General features: G+C 41.9%; 1 protein-coding gene across 3 annotated transcripts in view; it reads right to left on the bottom strand.

Moving 5' to 3' along the window:
- dennd2b (DENN domain containing 2B) overlaps positions 1–21,988 on the bottom strand; it is a 52,404-nt gene that overhangs the window by 1,306 nt on the left and 29,110 nt on the right. For all 3 annotated transcript variants that reach the window (XM_035526516.1, XM_035526512.1, XM_035526518.1), the window contains exons 9-17: positions 14,515–14,699; positions 13,598–13,707; positions 13,120–13,189; positions 11,813–11,890; positions 11,322–11,462; positions 10,943–11,091; positions 1,878–2,055; positions 865–906; positions 459–570 (exon numbers count right to left, since the gene is read on the bottom strand). In XM_035526516.1, coding sequence (XP_035382409.1) covers positions 459–570; positions 865–906; positions 1,878–2,055; positions 10,943–11,091; positions 11,322–11,462; positions 11,813–11,890; positions 13,120–13,189; positions 13,598–13,707; positions 14,515–14,699 — 1,065 coding nt within the window. The remainder of the gene's footprint in view (positions 1–458; positions 571–864; positions 907–1,877; positions 2,056–10,942; positions 11,092–11,321; positions 11,463–11,812; positions 11,891–13,119; positions 13,190–13,597; positions 13,708–14,514; positions 14,700–21,988) is intronic.

The raw sequence follows: 21,988 nt of genomic DNA, 5'->3' as shown, positions 1-21,988 counted from the left end.
CCTGATCAAGTATAAGATTTGACACACAAACAAACTGATGATGGTGCTGATGCACAAAAATCTAGATCTGTTAAAATGGACCTCCTCACAGAATCGGTAATCTAGATCTGTTAAAATGGACCTCTTCACAGAATCGGTAATCTAGATCTGTTAAAATGGACCTCCTCACAGAATCGGTAATCTAGATCTGTTAAAATGGACCTCCTCACAGAATCGGTAATCTAGATCTGTTAAAATGGACCTCCTCACAGAATCGGTAATCTAGATCTGTTAAGATGGACCTCCTCACAGAATCGGTAATCTAGATCTGTTAAGATGGACCTCCTCACAGGTGAATAAGGAGACAGCAGCAGTAGGGTGCCATTACATCACTGATAGCTCCACCCCCTACAGTGTAAACTACCAGCCAACAGCCAACCAGATGCTAGCTGTGCAGTGCATGACGTGAATCTGTGTACCTTCATCTGATTCACTGTCCGAGTCTTGATTGGTAATGTCGTTCCTCTGTTCCAGGGTCTGCTCCAGTGCACACTGCAGCTTGCGTGGTAGGAGAGAGGCCTCATCGTCCAGCTGTACAATCACAGCACCCACATTTATTAGCGACATTTGTCTGTATAAATTCTTCCTAACTACACTTAATGTGAAAAGATTCTTGTGTGTGTGTGTGTATTTGGTTCTTCTTTCTTAAAGAACTATTTCACTTAAAATGGAAACAATGCAACTAGTGAACAAAACAACACGGCCTGGTTAGCTAATGCTAAGTGGTTCTCCTACCCATAACTGATCAGGACAGCCATGCAGCCACACTCTATCTGATCAGTATGGACAGTGGAGGGGTATTTGCGCATATTCTGATGGCTGTACCTGTCTGATGAAGCGATCTGTTCCCAGATCAACCATCAAAGCCTGAAATGAGTGAGGAGTGGTTATAAGAGGCTGTTTAACGCAGAGGTGCAGCTTGTTTCTTTGAATCACATGACGTTTGGTACAGCACTAACTCTCCAGATGTAGATCTGCAACAGATGGCACCTGACAGCCAATTAAAGCAGAGCTGTTAAAATGACAAACATCTTCACGTGCCGCCCGTGTGTGTGCGTACGACCACTGAGAGGGTTAGCCCTAACACACTTCATCAGTGCATCGTAGCTGCGTGACAGAGCCCCAAAATAGATCTGCTGCTTCATTCTCTCAGCCAGCGAGAGAGAAAGGCCCAGAAGGAAGTGCAGGCCCTCGGGACAGCTGGAGGAAAGAGAGGGAAACAGCCTGTCAGGAGCCCACCGCCACAGCCCAAGGAGCTGATGCCAGTTTAAAGACAGCCAGATGCTTGCTTCTGTGCTTTCTGCAATCTGGGCACGATGAATCTGGCCTGAGGGGAACGATGAATCTAGTGTGAGTGCCCATCATTTCTGAGGACAGAGCTCAGAGACGCAGGTCACTGAGTGATGAGAGAGTTAATGAGACGACAGCAACAAGAACCGATAAAGAGGCAACGAGGTGAATCCCGGCTGGTGAGAAAACTGTCAAGTCAAACAACATGTTAGAACACGTGGAAAATGTGTGGGTGTGTTGCAGTTACATGACAATCACAACATAATATTTGTGTTTTAGACGTGTAATTAAGGTTTTGTGGCACAACCGTCCAGTAGAAGCAACTGTTCTCCAGAGCACCCACACGGCCTGCTGATGGACTTGGGCAGCTGTTGGGTGGAGAAACTCCCATCTGAATGGGTGTTGCTCTCAGCTCTCCCAATCCCAGCGGAGAGGAGTCCTTACTGCCCTTGTGAGCTCACTGTAGATCACTGGATAAGCTACAGCCTGTCCTTTGAAGAGAGACAGACACTGCAGATGCGTGCAGGTGTGATGGGTGCCAGTGTTACCTCCTCCACTGGCAGGTCTTTCAGCTTGGGCAGGGTACTGGACAGGATGCCCACCAGGAAAGGCGTCGGGCAGCACACCATGTCCGCCATGGAGGAGGGTAGCACAGGGATGAAGGTGTGCTGCCAGGAGAATGGATACAACAACGCCACTACCGCATGCACACAGCTCGACAGGGTGCTGCAGAGACACGCACGCACACACACACACACACACACACACACACGCAAACACACGCACACACACACACACGTCAGCTCGACAGGGTGCTGCAGAGACACACACACACACACACAAACACACGCACACACACACACACATCAGCTCGACAGGGTGCTGCAGAGACACGCACGCACACACACACACACACACACACACACGCAAACACACGCACACACACACACACGTCAGCTCGACAGGGTGCTGCAGAGACACACACACACACACACACACACACGCAAACACACGCACACACACACACACACACATCAGCTCGACAGGGTGCTGCAGAGACACGCACGCACACACACACACACACACACACACACACACACACACACACACACGCAAACACACGCACGTCAGCTCGACAGGGTGCTGCAGAGACACACACACACACACACACACACACACATGCACACACACACACACACACACACACAAACGCAAACACATGCACTCACACACACACGTCAGCTCGACAGGGTGCTGCAGAGACAGAGACACACACACACACACACGCACACACGCACACACACGTCAGCTCGACAGGGTGCTGCAGAGACACACACACACACACGCACACACACACACGCACACACACACACGCACACACACACACACACACACGCAAACACGCACACACACACACGCGTGCGCACACACGCATACACACACCTCAGCTCGACAGGGTGCTGCAGAGACATGCACACACACACACCCACACACACATGCGCAAACACACGCACACACACACACACACACACACCTCAGCTTGACAGGGTGCTGCAGAGACACACACACACACACACACACACATACATGTTAGCTGGACAGGGTGGTGCAGACACACACACACACACATCAGCTCGACAGGGTGGTGCAGAGATGCACGCACACACACACACACACACAGTCAGCTCGACAGGGTGGTGCAGAGAGACACACACACCATCTTGATAGGGTGCTGCAGAGAGGAGGCCAAATAGACACACTCCGGTCACAGGGCCCTGACACACACACACATGCGCGCACACACACACACACGCACCAGCTCAACAGAGCGCTGCAGAGACATACACATCCCAGCTCGACGGGGTGTTGCAGAGAGGAGGACCAAAACACACACACACATACACACACACACACACACACACACACACACACATACACACACACATGGTGCTGCAGAGAGAAAAACCAAAACACATGCTCCAATCACATGGCCCTGACACAAACACACACACACATATACACACAAACATATACACACACACACACACACTTGCACCTAACACCTAATCTTGCACTCATCCTCAGCAAATCCAGTTATGGACACCACTATGGAACTAAAGCACGGAAAGCCAGATTTTCCAGTTTCTCTTGGCGTGGCTTTGACTGTGGAATCTGTGATTGCTTGAGTGTGCGATGAATATGTGAGAAAACACCCTGAGTGAGTCTCATCCAGCCCTGAGGAAGACTAAGGAAGACGTCTGTGGCATACTGCACATCACACAAACAGCTTCAGTTTATCTACTTTTATTTCAGAACCGAGGGTGGGTAGGGCAATCTCAGGCCAAACATATCCCTGTATCCCAGAGAGAGTGCTCAGTTAGAACTGAACTACACACGACCCTACACACGACTCTACACACGACCCTACACACGACTCTACACACGACTCTACACACGACCCTATACACGACCCTACACACGACCCTACACACGACTCTACACACGACCCTACACACGACCCTACACACGACTCTACACACGACCCTACACACGACTCTACACACGACCCTACACACGACTCTACACACGACCCTACACACGACCCTACACACGACTCTACACACGACCCTACACACGACCCTACACACGACTCTATACACGACTCTACACATGACCCTACACACGACTCTACACACAACCCTGAACACATGACCCTAGACATGACCCTACACATGACCCTAGATTTAACCCTAGACAGAGAAACATATACCATGTTTTCCTCAATAATTATTTTCTGCTCATTACTGAGTGTTTTAAAATCACTGTGGTGTGAGGCTTTCTTGTGAACTACATGTCTCTAAAGAAAATAAATCAAATTAAATGGTATTTCCACTTAATTATACATGAATCCAATTTGTGGTTCAAAACACAACTGTAAACATAAAAATGACCTCAGGGGTACTGCATTTGAATTATGAATAACCATTTTAATGTAACTGAGTCACAGAGTGTTTTTGTACGGCTGTACGGCTGTACAGCTGGGTAGCTAATGTCCTGGCCAAACTAGTTTCTTTAAGCTGTGTTTCTTTAGCTTTCATACACACTCCAGTTCATACGCTTCTCATCAATGGAAAGCAATGATGTATCAAGCATGGAACAGAGTGCTAGGCAAGTTCTAAGGTTTCATGTATTCTGTGTTTAATAAGCTCTTAGCTTTTAATGGAAAAACACAGCACAACTGTTAACAGATCCACTGGAGAACAGGGCATTGCTGTATTAGCCAAAGATTAGAGTCTAAAAACTGTAGTCTCAGTTACCTTCCATGGAAGCTTACAGAAGGCCAATAATGCAACAACTGAAGCTGTATGTTTGTGTATTTTTTAAACGATGGTGGAGAATTGCCTTAAGTTCATCTCGAGGTCAGAATAACAGGCTTCAGAGTCACAGAGTGACAGGGACAGAATGTAATGTAACACTGTGGATGAGAGGACACACTGTGGATGAGAGGAGACACACTGTGGGTGAGAGGAGACACACTGTGGATGAGAGGACACACACTGTGGATGAGAGGACACACACTGTGGATGAGAGGACACACACTGTGGATGAGAGGACACACACTGTGGGTGAGAGGGCACACACTGTGGATGAGAGGAGACACACTGTGGGTGAGAGGAGACACACTGTGGATGAGAGGAGACACACTGTGGGTGAGAGGAGACACACTGTGGGTGAGAGGGCACACACTGTGGATGAGAGGACACACACTGTGGGTGAGAGGGCACACACTGTGGGTGAGAGGGCACACACTGTGGATGAGAGGAGACACACTGTGGGTGAGAGGAGACACACAGTGGATGAGAGGAGACACACTGTGGATGAGAGGAGACACTGTGGATGAGAGGAGACACACTGTGGATGAGAGGACACGCTGTGGGTGAGAGGACACACTGTGGATGAGAGGAGACACACTGTGGGTGAGAGGACACGCTGTGGGTGAGAGGACACACTGTGGGTGAGAGGAGACACACTGTGTGTGAGAAGAGACACACTGTGGGTAAGAGGACAATTTCTCACCAAGGCAGATGGCTCTTGGTGAGAAAGCAGGCAGAAGCGCCCCAGTACCCTAACACTAACACGAACACTAACTAACATTAACCCTAACACTAACATAGTCCTAACACTAACTAACATTAACATTAACACTAACCCTAACATTAACACCAACCCTAACAGTAACCCTAACACTAACCCAAACATTAACACCAACCATAACACTAAACCTAACCCTAACACTAACAATAACATAGCCCTAACCCTAACACTAACCCTAACCATAACACTGATACAAACATTAACCCTAACACTAACACTAACTAACCCGAACACTAACGCTAACATAGTGCTAACACTAACCCAAACACTAACACTAACCCTAACCCTAGCACTATCACTAACACTAACACTAACCCTAACACTAATATAGCCCTAACACTAACTAACACTAACCCTAACCCTAGCACTATCACTAACACTAACACTATCACTATCACTATCACTAACACTAACCCTAGCACTAACACTATCACTAACACTAACCCTAGCACTAGCACTAACACTAACACTATCACTAACCCTAGAACTATCACTAACACTAACACTAACACTATCACTAACCCTAAAACTAATATAGCCCTAACACTAACTAACACTAACCCTAACCCTAGCACTAACACTAACACTAACACTAACCCTAGCACCATCACTAACACTATCACTAACACTATCACTAGCACTATCACTAACACTAACCCTAACCCCAGCACTATCACTAACACTAACACTAACCCTAGCACTAGCACTAACACTAACACTAACACTATCACTATCACTAACACTATCACTAACCCTAGAACTATCACTAACACTAACACTATCACTAACACTATCACTAACCCTAAAACTAATATAGCCCTAACACTAACTAACACTAACCCTAACCCTAGCACTAACACTAACACTAACCCTAACCCTAACCCTAGCACTATCACTAACACTAACACTATCACTATCACTAACACTAACCCTAACCCCAGCACTATCACTAACACTAACACTAACACTAACCCTAGCACTATCACTAACACTAACACTAACACTAACCCTAAACCCAGTACCAGGGGACAACTGAAACACCGACTGCAATCTCCATCTCCAGACAGGGAAGTAGTCAGGGTAATATGATGAAACAACCAATTATGTTACAGCACTTACCTGTGAAAATACCTGCCCAGGGTAACTGCGGAATTAGCACATCTCTTCAAGCACTACATTGGTGTGATGTTAGAAGTGACTTGTGAGATCTCACAGCTGAAGCCAAACACCAAGGCCCTACAGAGACTTAACCCCAACCATAACACTAACCCTAACACTAACTCTAACACTAACAGTAACCCTAACACTAATCATAACACTGACAATAACCTTAACCTAAGCTCTAACCCTAAAACTATCTGCAACATAAGCCCTAACCCTAACACTAACCCTAACCCTAACTGTAACGCTAGCTTGTTGCTAGTGGCTGAGCTTACTCCCCCACACCGCAGGGGGCCACGTACATGGACACAAACAAACAAACCCGCACAAACAAACCATCAGAACCGAACCATCAGAACCGAACCATCAGAACTGAACCAACCCCAGCTGTGAATCAGAGTGGATCAGGGCAGTGATCACACTACAAATAAACATCACGTCTACATTTTTACAGCAAAGCACAAACATGTTTCCATATCACTCTCTGACTCTGTCTCTGTCTGTCTCTCTCTCTCTCTGTCTGTCTGTCTGTCTGTCTCTGTGTGTGTGTGTGTGTGTGTGTGTGTGTGTGTGTGTGTGTGTGTGTGTGTGTGTGTGTGTGTGTGTGTGTGTGTGTGTGTGTGTGTGTGTGTGTGTGTATATGTGCGCGCTAAAGCCAAAAATGGACCAGCCCCTTCATACATGAGGTCAACGGCTTGAAACACCATGCTTCAGGTCTCATGGAAGACAAGCATTGAGATTATTTTCTGTCCTGGCTCCAACATAGTCTAATGAACACCCACTTGCTGTCCAGACAGCAGAGTCCCTTGCAGTCTTCAAATGCAGACTGAAGACCCGTCTACTCGTGGAATATTTAAATGTCCTCTGACCCTGCTCCTATATTGACTGACTAAATTAGTACTTATTGTAGGGTTTTGTTTATTACACCGATGTTGTCTGACAAACTCCAGCACTTATTGTTTATTACACTTATCATTGTTTAAGAGAGACCTCATGTATTTGTACTTCTAGGTATCAGCACTGATCCCTGTATTCTACAGTATTCTAGTTCAGTGGTATATAGGACTAACCTACTCTACTATTCTAGGAGGTGTTCTAGGAGTAAATGACACTTTTAAAAGCACTTTTATAAGTCGCTCTGGATAAGAGCGTCTGCTAAATGCCGTAATTGTAAATGTAAATGTAAATGTAAAAATGTGTGTGTGTGTGTGTCTGTGTGTGTTGTTTGTGCTTCATTTTAGTGCAAACTAACCACAATCTATTATTCATTTAAAGAATTTTTAATCAAACCAAAACTACATCTCATAGCTGGTGAAATGTGGTGAAATCAAAGACATTTCTGTCTTCACTCCGAAACTCTGGCATGTCAGAACAGGGGACGAGCAGAACTGGAGGTTAAAACCCTCACCAAGAGCAAGAGAGTCAGCACGGGCAACCGAAGAGCTTAAAGCTAAATACCTTTACTGCCTTATACACACACACACACACACACACACACACACACACACACACACACACACACACACGCTTATATACATATAAACATACATATACTTAGAGGAAGGGAAAAACAAGACCACTGCATTTACTACAAAAACTGCAGGTGAGGTCTGATTGGTGAGGGCTAATCACAGGTGAGATCTGATTGGTGCGGGCTAATCACAGGTGAGATGTGATTGGTGAGGGCTAATCAGAGGTGAGATCTGATTGGTGAGGGCTAATCACAGGTGAGATCTGATTGGTGAGGGCTAATCACAGGTGAGATCTGATTGGTGAGGGCTAATCACAGGTGAGATCTGATTGCCCCCCCACCCAGAAAAACAAACATAGAAATCCATTTGCTCCAGTTCTAGATTCCATGTGGTACTGGGCCCTTCTGGGTTCTTGGTCCCCCACTATAGCCTCATCCACACTGTAATGCAGAACATATATAGTAGGTCCTCTGCACTCAAGCTGAACACAATACATCCAAGTAAATGCCCCAAAATCTCCCCCTGTACCCACAGTCTGGTCCTGTAACCACAGTCTGCGCCATACCTACAGTCTGCCCCTGTACTCACAGTCTGCCCCTGACCGGGAGCCTGCACCGGGGGAAACTCTTTTAAACACAGCATAGGCAAAGCAAACCGAGCCAGTACACCATAGCTCAACCCTTTCCTGTCCAATGACCAGTCAAACACAGGGGAGAGTGTCATAAAACAGAAGACATGGGCAGCTCCTTCAAGTAAACATGGTTGTGTCAATTCTGCTGAAGGATTTATTACAACAAGACTCATCACCCGCCTGCCTCAGACTGTCTCACTTGTGTGCTGTTTTCTCCAAACACTCAAAATCTTCAAAATCTTCAAGACTGAATGTTGCCGGGAAGAGTTCCTGAGTAGCCCAGGGAACGGCATTACGTCCACTAAGATGTCACAGGAGCACAGAAAGGGTTGAGCAAGGGCACACACAGCAGGCTACTTCCTCACATGGAAAGAGTTTTCTTTGTGTTACACTATAAGCTTTGTCTACATGACAGGGCAGGGACAGACGTCACATGCTGTTGGCTGGGGGCCTGCGACTCGGGGCATGTCGCCTTTCCCATGGGGTGCTGTAGCAACGTTGATAATGTGGGAGAGAGAGGAGCCCTGTGTACACACCCATGCTGGGCTAAGCCCGGAGCAAATCCCACCTGCCCACCCATTATGTTCTGAATAGTGCCTGATAGTGGCTTGTCACATTTTAAGAGATTTCAGCCAGAGCTCCAGCTATTATGCTAAAGGGTGTGAGAGAAAGCCTAAAAAACAAGACCCGAGAGATAGCTCTGAAAATGGCACATGTACAGACTGAGGATGTTTCACTGGTTGAATATGTCTGTTTCAGGAACAGAATGCACTGTTTGGCCATTGAAAACAATCTTGAAATATTTATGAGAGGATGAAGTGATGAACATAAACTGTAGCACTGCAATATTAATATTAAACCTTAGAACTACAATATTATGTGTCTGAATGATTCTATGCAGGGTAGGTAACACCAGCCAGCATGTTATATACTTCACAGGGCATTTTACAGGACTGTATTACAGTAGTTCCAAGGTCTATGGTAATTTTATTTGTTTATAAAATTTACAGTAATCTCTATAAACTGTGTACTCTGTTGGGTTCATCGGTTCCCTGTAAACTTATCTGAACCAGCATGTCCTGATGTGGTGAACACCACCAACCAGTGAGCACCCCCCACCCCCCAACACACACACACACACACACACACACACACACACTCACACACACACACACACACACACACACACACACACACACACACACACACACACAGGAAGTACATTCCTTCCCTTCACAGTCATTGCCTACTGCAGGTTCCCCCCTGCTGCTGTTTGTTTAAACTCAGCTCTGATTTGTGGAGATTAGATTTTCACAAATAACCATCTCCCTAATGACCCCACAGCCAGAGAACGGGATTTCGTGACTGAGAGCCTCCACTCAGGGAGGGTGGATGGCAGGGCCCCTGGAGACCCTGATCTACGCTTAAACTGCACCTACCCAGCCCCGAGGGACCTGCCCTGACCCACTTCCACAGCAGCTGGGAATGTTGGGAGCTCAGCCCGTGCTGGACCGGGCAGCGCGGGTGCGCCTCATAGATGCCTCCCCTGATTAGTTCAGCAGGGGCCTGTACGGAGCCGCCAGTGGCCCAACCACAACAGAACGTAGAGCTGCTGTTAGACAGAGATCCTGGCTGCACTGTGACAGACGTAACAGGGCCCTACTACCGTTCTACTGCTGATGCTATGGTTGGCATTTCATTCACAAACTCACTTCCTGATTTAACAAAAGAGAACTATGCCCCCCCCCCCCCCCAACATCTCGCCTTTATATACAGATCTTATTTTTAAAAACTGCCTGAATTTAATCAATGTTAAATCATTTATAGCTAAAGTTACAGCGGGAAAAAAAGATTTTTCCCACATAGGTCAGATGGTGTTTTGAATTCTGAATTCTGTTGCTGATTTAGCAAATGTAAAAGTGGATGTGACATGGCAGATCAGTGAGGAAAGCTGTTCTGGGGAACATCTGTGGTGGAGATCTGCAGTGGAGCCACGTCACTCCAGCTGGTCAGAACGCACCAAAGCCTGGAGTGAGGTGGTTATGTTTGGGCTGAAGGGAGAGGATCTTCAACAGACCACGCTAAGATCTACACACTCTCATAATAACTACAGCTGCACTCTGTAAGTGGCACAGAAGTGCTAAATCAACAACTAGCCAATGGTGAGGTCACAAGGTCAATCCCGGGGTCTTACCTGAGTTTGTCAGCCACGAAGATGACCCTTCGCTCAAGCAGAAGTGAGGCGAACACGCGCACCACCTGCCTGACACTCAGACAGCTGAAGAGGCTTTCAAAATCCACGTGTTCCAGTCTGGAGTCCATTGGTCTGCACAACTCAATTACCTGCAGAGAGAGTACGGGGGGAAAGAGAGGTCAAACTGCATTCCACTGCCCTGTAGGGGTCACACTTACTGACCCCACTAGAGAGTCAAGCTTTATTTTAGATATTAGATATCTGAGGTTAATAGAACATTATTCTAAGCTTTCTTTATATTATAATTCACTGTGGTGTTGATTCAGGTGATTGTGACTGTGTAGGGATGGTGGTGTGAGGGGTAGATGGGGCATCACACCTCATTGCCTGTCCCAGGTAGGAAGGTTTTGACTTTAATGGTTTTTCCAGGGGCTGGGAAAGGGGCCTCCATCAGGCCCCGCATAAAGGGGTAGACCAGGGCCGCAGAGATGCCCCTCCGCCTCTCCACCTCGTCCAGGATCTGGGAGAAGGGCACCACATGTATGTCAAGGGCCCGTAGGTCTGAAACATGTGCTGTGAATTACATGCAGAACGTGGCAGGTCTGCTGACGCCAGCGCCTTGCTGGAGTCTGCTTAACTTCAGATATGAAACGGGTGTTCATTATCTGAGCTGGTGAACACACAGTGGAGTCATGTTATAACACACAGTGGAGTCATGTTATAATGTAGATGAGGAAAGGAGGAATTTGGATGGCAGGAGAATAGAAGGTTATGTGGTGGAGAAGCTCCTGGCAGTGGTCCAGCGCAGGTGGAGGGCTGAGGAGCCATGAGAACGCATGAGCTCACCTTGGAGAACAGACAGGACCTCACCTTGGAGAACAGGTCGAAACAGCCCAGCCTGCTGATGACACAGTACACCTCTGGAAGCCGAGGCCCTTTCCCGCACGGCTGCAGGACATCCCGCACATGAAACGGCAAAGAGCATGTCAGGACAGACCGAGGAGTTTCGTCCAATCCCCATGCTTGGAGGGAGAAAACAGACCTGCGTCTACGCACTGCAGCACTTAAAGAATGTCTGAACCACATCAAACAGTTGAAGGTGCCTGTTTGCATGCTGGGTAATAAGAGTTTTTAAGAGCTTCGGTTTAAAATGTGGGGACTGGATTGTTAATGAAATATCTCGCCTCATACAGCAAGGATTAAGGCTCAGTTTACAGACTTTATGGCCAAAATTGACTTTAACTCACCATTATACCGTGTGCAGCCAGAATGGAAAAATGTCACCAATCAGTACAAAAAGTCTCCCATTCAAACCCAATACCAGATGGTATTAAACAGCACTATGGGTTAGACATCTATAGCCTAGCCTTGTTGTAAAACTCTGTGAAGTGGTGAGTAGCATCTCTACACACACACACACACACACACACACACACACACACACACACACGCACAAGAATTCTCTGTTCCATTTCTCCATATTAGGTCATTCTCTGATGCTTTTTCACAAATGGATGATTAAGTGAAGCATGTGGAACTGGTCTGAAGTGCTGAGGAATGTTTTCCCGCATGCCAGCCCCCCACCTCCACCAACACATCCACCAGCCCCTCACCTCCTCTCCTCACCTCCACCAGCCCCTCACCTCCTCTCCTCACCTCCTCCCCTCACCTCCACCAGCCCCTCACCTCCTCCCCTCCCCTCCACCAGCCCCTCACTTGCTCCCCTCACCTCCACCAACACATCCACCAGCCCCTCACCTCCTCTCCTCACCTCCTCCCCTCACCTCCACCAGCCCCTCACCTCCTCACCTCACCTCCACCAGCCCCTCACCTCCACCAACACCTCCACTGTCCTGACGTCCACTGCTACACCTCACCAAAGTAACCCCAGCACTTCTCAGCCATCTTCACATCACCATATACGTAGTTACTTGGACATTTTACATTACTCTTCCTACACTATCTCTGTTCCTGACTTGAACTGTGATGTCCTGCAGTCTCTAAAACACAGACACAGACACGGGTCATCTGAAGCAACGTACGACAAAAGTGTAGTTTGGGAAGCCTAAAACCTACCAAACACTACGAAACACAGCCACACACAGCCAAACACAAACAAACACTGCCAAACAAGTGGAACAGAGAAAGATTAAATGGTGAGGAGAGCCCGGACTTACCAGGAGACGCCTACAGTAACCAAAGCGTCGGCCACCATCTTCCCCGGTCAGCATGAAGGAGAAGGTCTCACTGCATCAGACCAAACACAAAACACACATCACACCCGCACGGGGGGGCAGCATTCAAGGCCAGTCAAGTGGAAATGTTGTCTGCACTAGTAGGTTGAGAGGAGGCACAGGGCCGTATGCATAGGAGACAAAACTGTCAGGCAGCTGCGAACCAGACCAGGACATTCTGGAATAACTGAGACAAAAACGACTGTAGGCTGTTTTGGCTCTCAGTTAGAGGCAAAGAACAGTTCCGTTATTTCTTATGATGTTTATTAGCTTGGCACTTCTGATTAAGAGCTGTGATTAAGAGATGTGAGCAGGGGTTTCTGGGTAAAGTTGTTAAAAAGGGAACAGCAGGTCTTCACCTCAAACCTGAGAAAGAGTGTGTGATTATTGGTACCCACCAGGCGCGCCCTGGGGGCAGTACCTGCTGTATTCAGACACGGGGCTCCAGTCCTTGGCGTCTGGGAAGCAGAACTGCGGAATGGCTTTCAGACGCTGCTCACCGTCCCTCATCTGCTTGGTGGGTCTGTCCAGCTGCAGAAATCAGACAAAGGGGCCTGCATCAGACCTGCGGTCAGACACTGCAGCACCAGCTTTTTGTGAGGTTTTTTTTGTTTGTTTGTTTTTGTGTGGAGGGCATTTTTTATTTTGCTGTTCCCTTGCTGACCTCAACTGCTATGTAAAATATGTTTGGAACGGTCATCTCCCACCCGGGGTCATGACCCCTTCCCTTGTCCCATTCGCCCAAATTGAAGGTTATGATGTCATCGGGGTTGATCTCCTCACTGGCAGAGAGCTGACATATTTTTAGTTTCTCAAAGGGGACACAGTCACTGAAGTACATCTAGGCTAATTAAAAAACCACTTCAGCATAACTAATCACTTGATTGCTGTGGCAACAGTCTCCTGGCAACAGTGCTTAGTCTCTACAATCCCAAAAACAAAAGGGTAGCCTATCTCTAAATCTGGGTCATTGGCTGTAATGCGCATAAACTTCATTTATTAGACTGAAACAAAACAGAAATCAAAACCACTTTACATGAACACAAGCTGTTCAGTGACACTAGTGTCCAGATAGCAGAAACATAATTAAAGACCATAGATCAAGATGTTATCGAGATATAATCTGCATGACAGCATGAGAAGCAGTAATAACAAAAGAGAATCAACAAGCCTTTCCAAGGTCAACAAGCCCAGTGTTAAGGATCTGACATCTACTGCAGTGCTACTGTGTACCAGCTGCAGTGCTAAGCTTCTCTGTCTGGACATCCTGTGGTGTTCTGGTAGCTCACCTGACCGAAGGCTATGGGGGCAGCAGCACCACGGTCAGGGTTGGATTACCTTAGGGAACTGGTAGGAGACCTCTGGGGTGAAGGAGTTCTTTGAGGGCTTCTTCTTCAACGACACCACCACGAAGTACTCGAAGAGCTCACGTTCCTGCCACTCCAGCAGCTGCAGCTCCAGCGTGCGGTAGCTGGGCGCACGCCGCAGCAGGGACTGCAGTTGCACCAGCCTCTGTGTGTGGGCTGGGGGAGAAGCCGCAGTGAACACACACGTAAATACACACACACACGCAGATACACACACACGCATGCAGATACACACACACACTCACTCAGATACACACACACACACTCATGCACGTACATGCATGCAGATTCACAAACACACCCATGGGCATACATGCACACGCACAAACACACAAAGACATGCATGCACACGCACAAACACCAACTCTCACTCAGTCGCTCTCACCATCTAATACTATTGTATTATGTGTCATGTGTTCTGTATATGGTATATTGTGTTGTGTGTTCTGTATATGGTATATTGTGTTGTGTGTTCTGTATACGGTATATTGTGTCGTGTGTTCTGTATATGTTATATTGTGTCATGTGTTCTGTATATGGTATATTGTGTTGTATGTTCTGTATATGGTATATCGTGTTATGTGTTCTGTATATGGTATATCGTGTTATGTGTTCTGTATATGGTATATTGTGTTGTGTGTTCTGTATACGGTATATTGTGTTGTGTGTTCTGTATATGGTATATTGTGTTATGTGAATATATATGGTATATTGTGTCATGTGTTCTGTATATGGTATATTGTGTTGTGTGTTCTGTATATGGTATATTGTGTTATGTGTTCTGTATATGGTATATTGTGTTATGTGTTCTGTATATGGTATATTGTGTTGTGTGTTCTGTATACGGTATATTGTGTTGTGTGTTCTGTATACGGTATATTGTGTTGTGTGTTCTGTATATGGTATATTGTGTTATGTGTTCTGTATATGGTATATTGTGTTATGTGAATGTATATGGTATATTGTGTTGTGTGTTCTGTATATGGTATATTGTGTTGTGTGTTCTGTATATGGTATATTGTGTCATGTGTTCTGTATATGGTATATTGTGTTGTGTGTTCTGTATATGGTATATTGTGTTATGTGTTCTGTATATGGTATATTGTGTTATGTGAATGTCTATGGTATATCGTGTTATGTGTTCTGTATATGGTATATTGTGTTGTGTGTTCTGTATATGGTATATTGTGTTATGTGTTCTGTATATGGTATATTGTGTTATGTGAACGTATATGGTATATTGTGTTGTGTGTTCTGTATATGGTATATTGTGTTGTGTGTTCTGTATATGGTATATTGTGTTATGTGTTCTGTATATGGTATATTGTGTTATGTGAATGTATATGGTATATTGTGTTATGTGTTCTGTATATGGTATATTGTGTTGTGTGTTCTGTATATGGTATATTGTGTTATGTGTTCTGTATATGGTATATTGTGTTGTGTGTTCTGTATATGGTATATTGTGTTGTGTGTTCTGTATACGGTATATTGTGTTGTGTGTTCTGTATATGGTATATTGTGTTATGTGTTCTGTATATGGTATATTGTGTTATGTGAATGTATATGGTATATTGTGTTGTGTGTTCTGTATATGGTATATTGTGTCGTGTGTTCTGTATACGGTATATTGTGTTGTGTGTTCTGTATACGGTATATTGTGTTGTGTGTTCTGTATATGGTATATTGTGTTATGTGTTCTGTATATGGTATATTGTGTTATGTGAATGTATATGGTATATTGTGTTGTGTGTTCTGTATATGGTATATTGTGTTGTGTGTTCTGTATATGGTATATTGTGTTATGTGTTCTGTATATGGTATATTGTGTTATGTGAATGTATATGGTATATTGTGTTGTGTGTTCTGTATATGGTATATTGTGTTGTGTGTTCTGTATATGGTATATTGTGTCGTGTGTTCTGTATATGGTATATTGTGTTGTGTGTTCTGTATATGGTATATTGTGTTATGTGTTCTGTATATGGTATATTGTGTTATGTGAATGTCTATGGTATATCGTGTTATGTGTTCTGTATATGGTATATTGTGTTGTGTGTTCTGTATATGGTATATTGTGTTATGTGTTCTGTATATGGTATATTGTGTTATGTGAACGTATATGGTATATTGTGTTGTGTGTTCTGTATATGGTATATTGTGTTATGTGTTCTGTATATGGTATATTGTGTTATGTGAATGTATATGGTATATTGTGTTATGTGTTCTGTATATGGTATATTGTGTTGTGTGTTCTGTATATGGTATATTGTGTTATGTGTTCTGTATATGGTATATTGTGTTATGTGAATGTATATGGTATATTGTGTTGTGTGTTCTGTATATGGTATATTGTGTTGTGTGTTCTGTATATGGTATATTGTGTCATGTGTTCTGTATATGGTATATTGTGTTGTGTGTTCTGTATATGGTATATTGTGTTATGTGTTCTGTATATGGTATATTGTGTTGTGTGTTCTGTATATGGTATATTGTGTTATGTGAATGTATATGGTATATTGTGTTGTGTGTTCTGTATATGGTATATTGTGTTATGTGAATGTATATGGTATATTGTGTTATGTGTTCTGTATATGGTATATTGTGTTGTGTGTTCTGTATATGGTATATTGTGTTATGTGAATGTATATGGTATATTGTGTCATGTGTTCTGTATATGGTATATTGTGTTGTATGTTCTGTATATGGTATATCGTGTTATGTGTTCTGTATATGGTATATTGTGTTGTGTGTTCTGTATATGGTATATTGTGTTATGTGTTCTGTATATGGTATATTGTGTTGTGTGTTCTGTATATGGTATATTGTGTTGTGTGTTCTGTATATGGTACATTGTGTTATGTGAATGTATATGGTATATTGTGTTATGTGTTCTGTATATGGTATATTGTGTTGTGTGTTCTGTATATGGTATATTGTGTTATGTGAATGTATATGGTATATTGTGTTGTGTGTTCTGTATATGGTATATTGTGTTGTGTGTTCTGTATATGGTATATTGTGTTATGTGTTCTGTATATGGTATATTGTGTTGTGTGTTCTGTATATGGTATATTGTGTTGTGTGTTCTGTATACGGTATATTGTGTTGTGTGTTCTGTATATGGTATATTGTGTTATGTGTTCTGTATATGGTATATTGTGTTATGTGAATGTATATGGTATATTGTGTTGTGTGTTCTGTATATGGTATATTGTGTCGTGTGTTCTGTATATGGTATATTGTGTTATGTGTTCTGTATATGGTATATTGTGTTATGTGAATGTATATGGTATATTGTGTTGTGTGTTCTGTATATGGTATATTGTGTTATGTGAATGTATATGGTATATTGTGTTATGTGTTCTGTATATGGTATATTGTGTTGTGTGTTCTGTATATGGTATATTGTGTTATGTGTTCTTTATATGGTATATTGTGTTATGTGTTCTGTATATGGTATATTGTGTTATGTGAATGTATATGGTATATTGTGTTGTGTGTTCTGTATACGGTATATTGTGTTGTGTGTTCTGTATATGGTATATTGTATTATGTGTTCTGTATATGGTATATTGTGTTATGTGAATGTATATGGTATATTGTGTTGTGTGTTCTGTATATGGTATATTGTGTTGTGTGTTCTGTATATGGTATATTGTGTCATGTGTTCTGTATATGGTATATTGTGTTGTGTGTTCTGTATATGGTATATTGTGTTATGTGAATATATATGGTATATTGTGTCATGTGTTCTGTATATGGTATATTGTGTTGTATGTTCTGTATATGGTATATCGTGTTATGTGTTCTGTATATGGTATATTGTGTTGTGTGTTCTGTATATGGTATATTGTGTTATGTGTTCTGTATATGGTATATTGTGTTATGTGAATGTATATGGTATATTGTGTTGTGTGTTCTGTATATGGTATATTGTGTTATGTGAATGTATATGGTATATTGTGTTATGTGTTCTGTATATGGTATATTGTGTTGTGTGTTCTGTATATGGTATATTGTGTTATGTGTTCTTTATATGGTATATTGTGTTATGTGTTCTGTATATGGTATATTGTGTTATGTGAATGTATATGGTATATTGTGTTGTGTGTTCTGTATACGGTATATTGTGTTGTGTGTTCTGTATATGGTATATTGTATTATGTGTTCTGTATATGGTATATTGTGTTATGTGAATGTATATGGTATATTGTGTTGTGTGTTCTGTATATGGTATATTGTGTTGTGTGTTCTGTATATGGTATATTGTGTCATGTGTTCTGTATATGGTATATTGTGTTGTGTGTTCTGTATATGGTATATTGTGTTATGTGAATATATATGGTATATTGTGTCATGTGTTCTGTATATGGTATATTGTGTTGTATGTTCTGTATATGGTATATCGTGTTATGTGTTCTGTATATGGTATATTGTGTTGTGTGTTCTGTATATGGTATATTGTGTTATGTGAATGTATATGGTATATTGTGTTATGTGTTCTGTATATGGTATATTGTGTTGTGTGTTCTGTATATGGTATATTGTGTTATGTGAATGTATATGGTATATTGTGTTGTGTGTTCTGTATATGGTATATTGTGTTGTGTGTTCTGTATATGGTATATTGTGTTATGTGTTCTGTATATGGTATATTGTGTTGTGTGTTCTGTATATGGTATATTGTGTTGTGTGTTCTGTATACGGTATATTGTGTTGTGTGTTCTGTATATGGTATATTGTGTTGTATGTTCTGTATATGGTATATCGTGTTATGTGTTCTGTATATGGTATATTGTGTTGTGTGTTCTGTATATGGTATATTGTGTTATGTGTTCTGTATATGGTATATTGTGTTATGTGAATGTATATGGTATATTGTGTTGTGTGTTCTGTATATGGTATATTGTGTTATGTGAATGTATATGGTATATTGTGTTATGTGTTCTGTATATGGTATATTGTGTTGTGTGTTCTGTATATGGTATATTGTGTTATGTGTTCTTTATATGGTATATTGTGTTATGTGTTCTGTATATGGTATATTGTGTTATGTGAATGTATATGGTATATTGTGTTGTGTGTTCTGTATACGGTATATTGTGTTGTGTGTTCTGTATATGGTATATTGTATTATGTGTTCTGTATATGGTATATTGTGTTATGTGAATGTATATGGTATATTGTGTTGTGTGTTCTGTATATGGTATATTGTGTTGTGTGTTCTGTATATGGTATATTGTGTCATGTGTTCTGTATATGGTATATTGTGTTGTGTGTTCTGTATATGGTATATTGTGTTATGTGAATATATATGGTATATTGTGTCATGTGTTCTGTATATGGTATATTGTGTTGTATGTTCTGTATATGGTATATCGTGTTATGTGTTCTGTATATGGTATATTGTGTTGTGTGTTCTGTATATGGTATATTGTGTTATGTGTTCTGTATATGGTATATTGTGTTGTGTGTTCTGTATATGGTATATTGTGTTGTGTGTTCTGTATACGGTATATTGTGTTGTGTGTTCTGTATATGGTATATTGTGTTATGTGTTCTGTATATGGTATATTGTGTTGTGTGTTCTGTATATGGTATATTGTGTTATGTGAATGTATATGGTATATTGTGTTGTGTGTTCTGTATATGGTATATTGTGTTGTGTGTTCTGTATATGGTATATTGTATTATGTGTTCTGTATATGGTATATTGTGTTATGTGAATGTATATGGTATATTGTGTTGTGTGTTCTGTATATGGTATATTGTGTTGTGTGTTCTGTATATGGTATATTGTGTCATGTGTTCTGTATATGGTATATTGTGTTATGTGTTCTGTATATGGTATATTGTGTTATGTGAATGTATATGGTATATTGTGTTGTGTGTTCTGTATATGGTATATTGTGTTATGTGAATGTATATGGTATATTGTGTTATGTGTTCTGTATATGGTATATTGTGTTGTGTGTTCTGTATATGGTATATTGTGTTATGTGTTCTTTATATGGTATATTGTGTTATGTGTTCTGTATATGGTATATTGTGTTATGTGAATGTATATGGTATATTGTGTTGTGTGTTCTGTATACGGTATATTGTGTTGTGTGTTCTGTATATGGTATATTGTATTATGTGTTCTGTATATGGTATATTGTGTTATGTGAATGTATATGGTATATTGTGTTGTGTGTTCTGTATATGGTATATTGTGTTGTGTGTTCTGTATATGGTATATTGTGTCATGTGTTCTGTATATGGTATATTGTGTTGTGTGTTCTGTATATGGTATATTGTGTTATGTGTTCTGTATATGGTATATTGTGTTATGTGAATGTCTATGGTATATCGTGTTATGTGTTCTGTATATGGTATATTGTGTTGTGTGTTCTGTATATGGTATATTGTGTTATGTGTTCTGTATATGGTATATTGTGTTATGTGAACGTATATGGTATATTGTGTTGTGTGTTCTGTATATGGTATATTGTGTTGTGTGTTCTGTATATGGTATATTGTGTTATGTGTTCTGTATATGGTATATTGTGTTATGTGAATGTATATGGTATATTGTGTTATGTGTTCTGTATATGGTATATTGTGTTGTGTGTTCTGTATATGGTATATTGTGTTATGTGTTCTGTATATGGTATATTGTGTTATGTGAATGTATATGGTATATTGTGTTGTGTGTTCTGTATATGGTATATTGTGTTGTGTGTTCTGTATATGGTATATTGTGTCATGTGTTCTGTATATGGTATATTGTGTCGTGTGTTCTGTATATGGTATATTGTGTTATGTGTTCTGTATATGGTATATTGTGTTGTGTGTTCTGTATATGGTATATTGTGTTATGTGAATGTATATGGTATATTGTGTTGTGTGTTCTGTATATGGTATATTGTGTTATGTGAATGTATATGGTATATTGTGTTATGTGTTCTGTATATGGTATATTGTGTTGTGTGTTCTGTATATGGTATATTGTGTTATGTGAATATATATGGTATATTGTGTCATGTGTTCTGTATATGGTATATTGTGTTGTATGTTCTGTATATGGTATATCGTGTTATGTGTTCTGTATATGGTATATTGTGTTGTGTGTTCTGTATATGGTATATTGTGTTATGTGTTCTGTATATGGTATATTGTGTTGTGTGTTCTGTATATGGTATATTGTGTTGTGTGTTCTGTATACGGTATATTGTGTTGTGTGTTCTGTATATGGTATATTGTGTTATGTGTTCTGTATATGGTATATTGTGTTGTGTGTTCTGTATATGGTATATTGTGTTATGTGTTCTGTATATGGTATATTGTGTTATGTGAATGTATATGGTATATTGTGTTGTGTGTTCTGTATATGGTATATTGTGTTATGTGAATGTATATGGTATATTGTGTTGTGTGTTCTGTATACGGTATATTGTGTT

Source organism: Electrophorus electricus, chromosome 1 (genome assembly GCF_013358815.1).
Source record: "Electrophorus electricus isolate fEleEle1 chromosome 1, fEleEle1.pri, whole genome shotgun sequence".
NCBI classification, from domain to species: domain Eukaryota; kingdom Metazoa; phylum Chordata; class Actinopteri; order Gymnotiformes; family Gymnotidae; genus Electrophorus; species Electrophorus electricus.
This window is presented reverse-complemented; position numbering and strand designations above follow the sequence as displayed.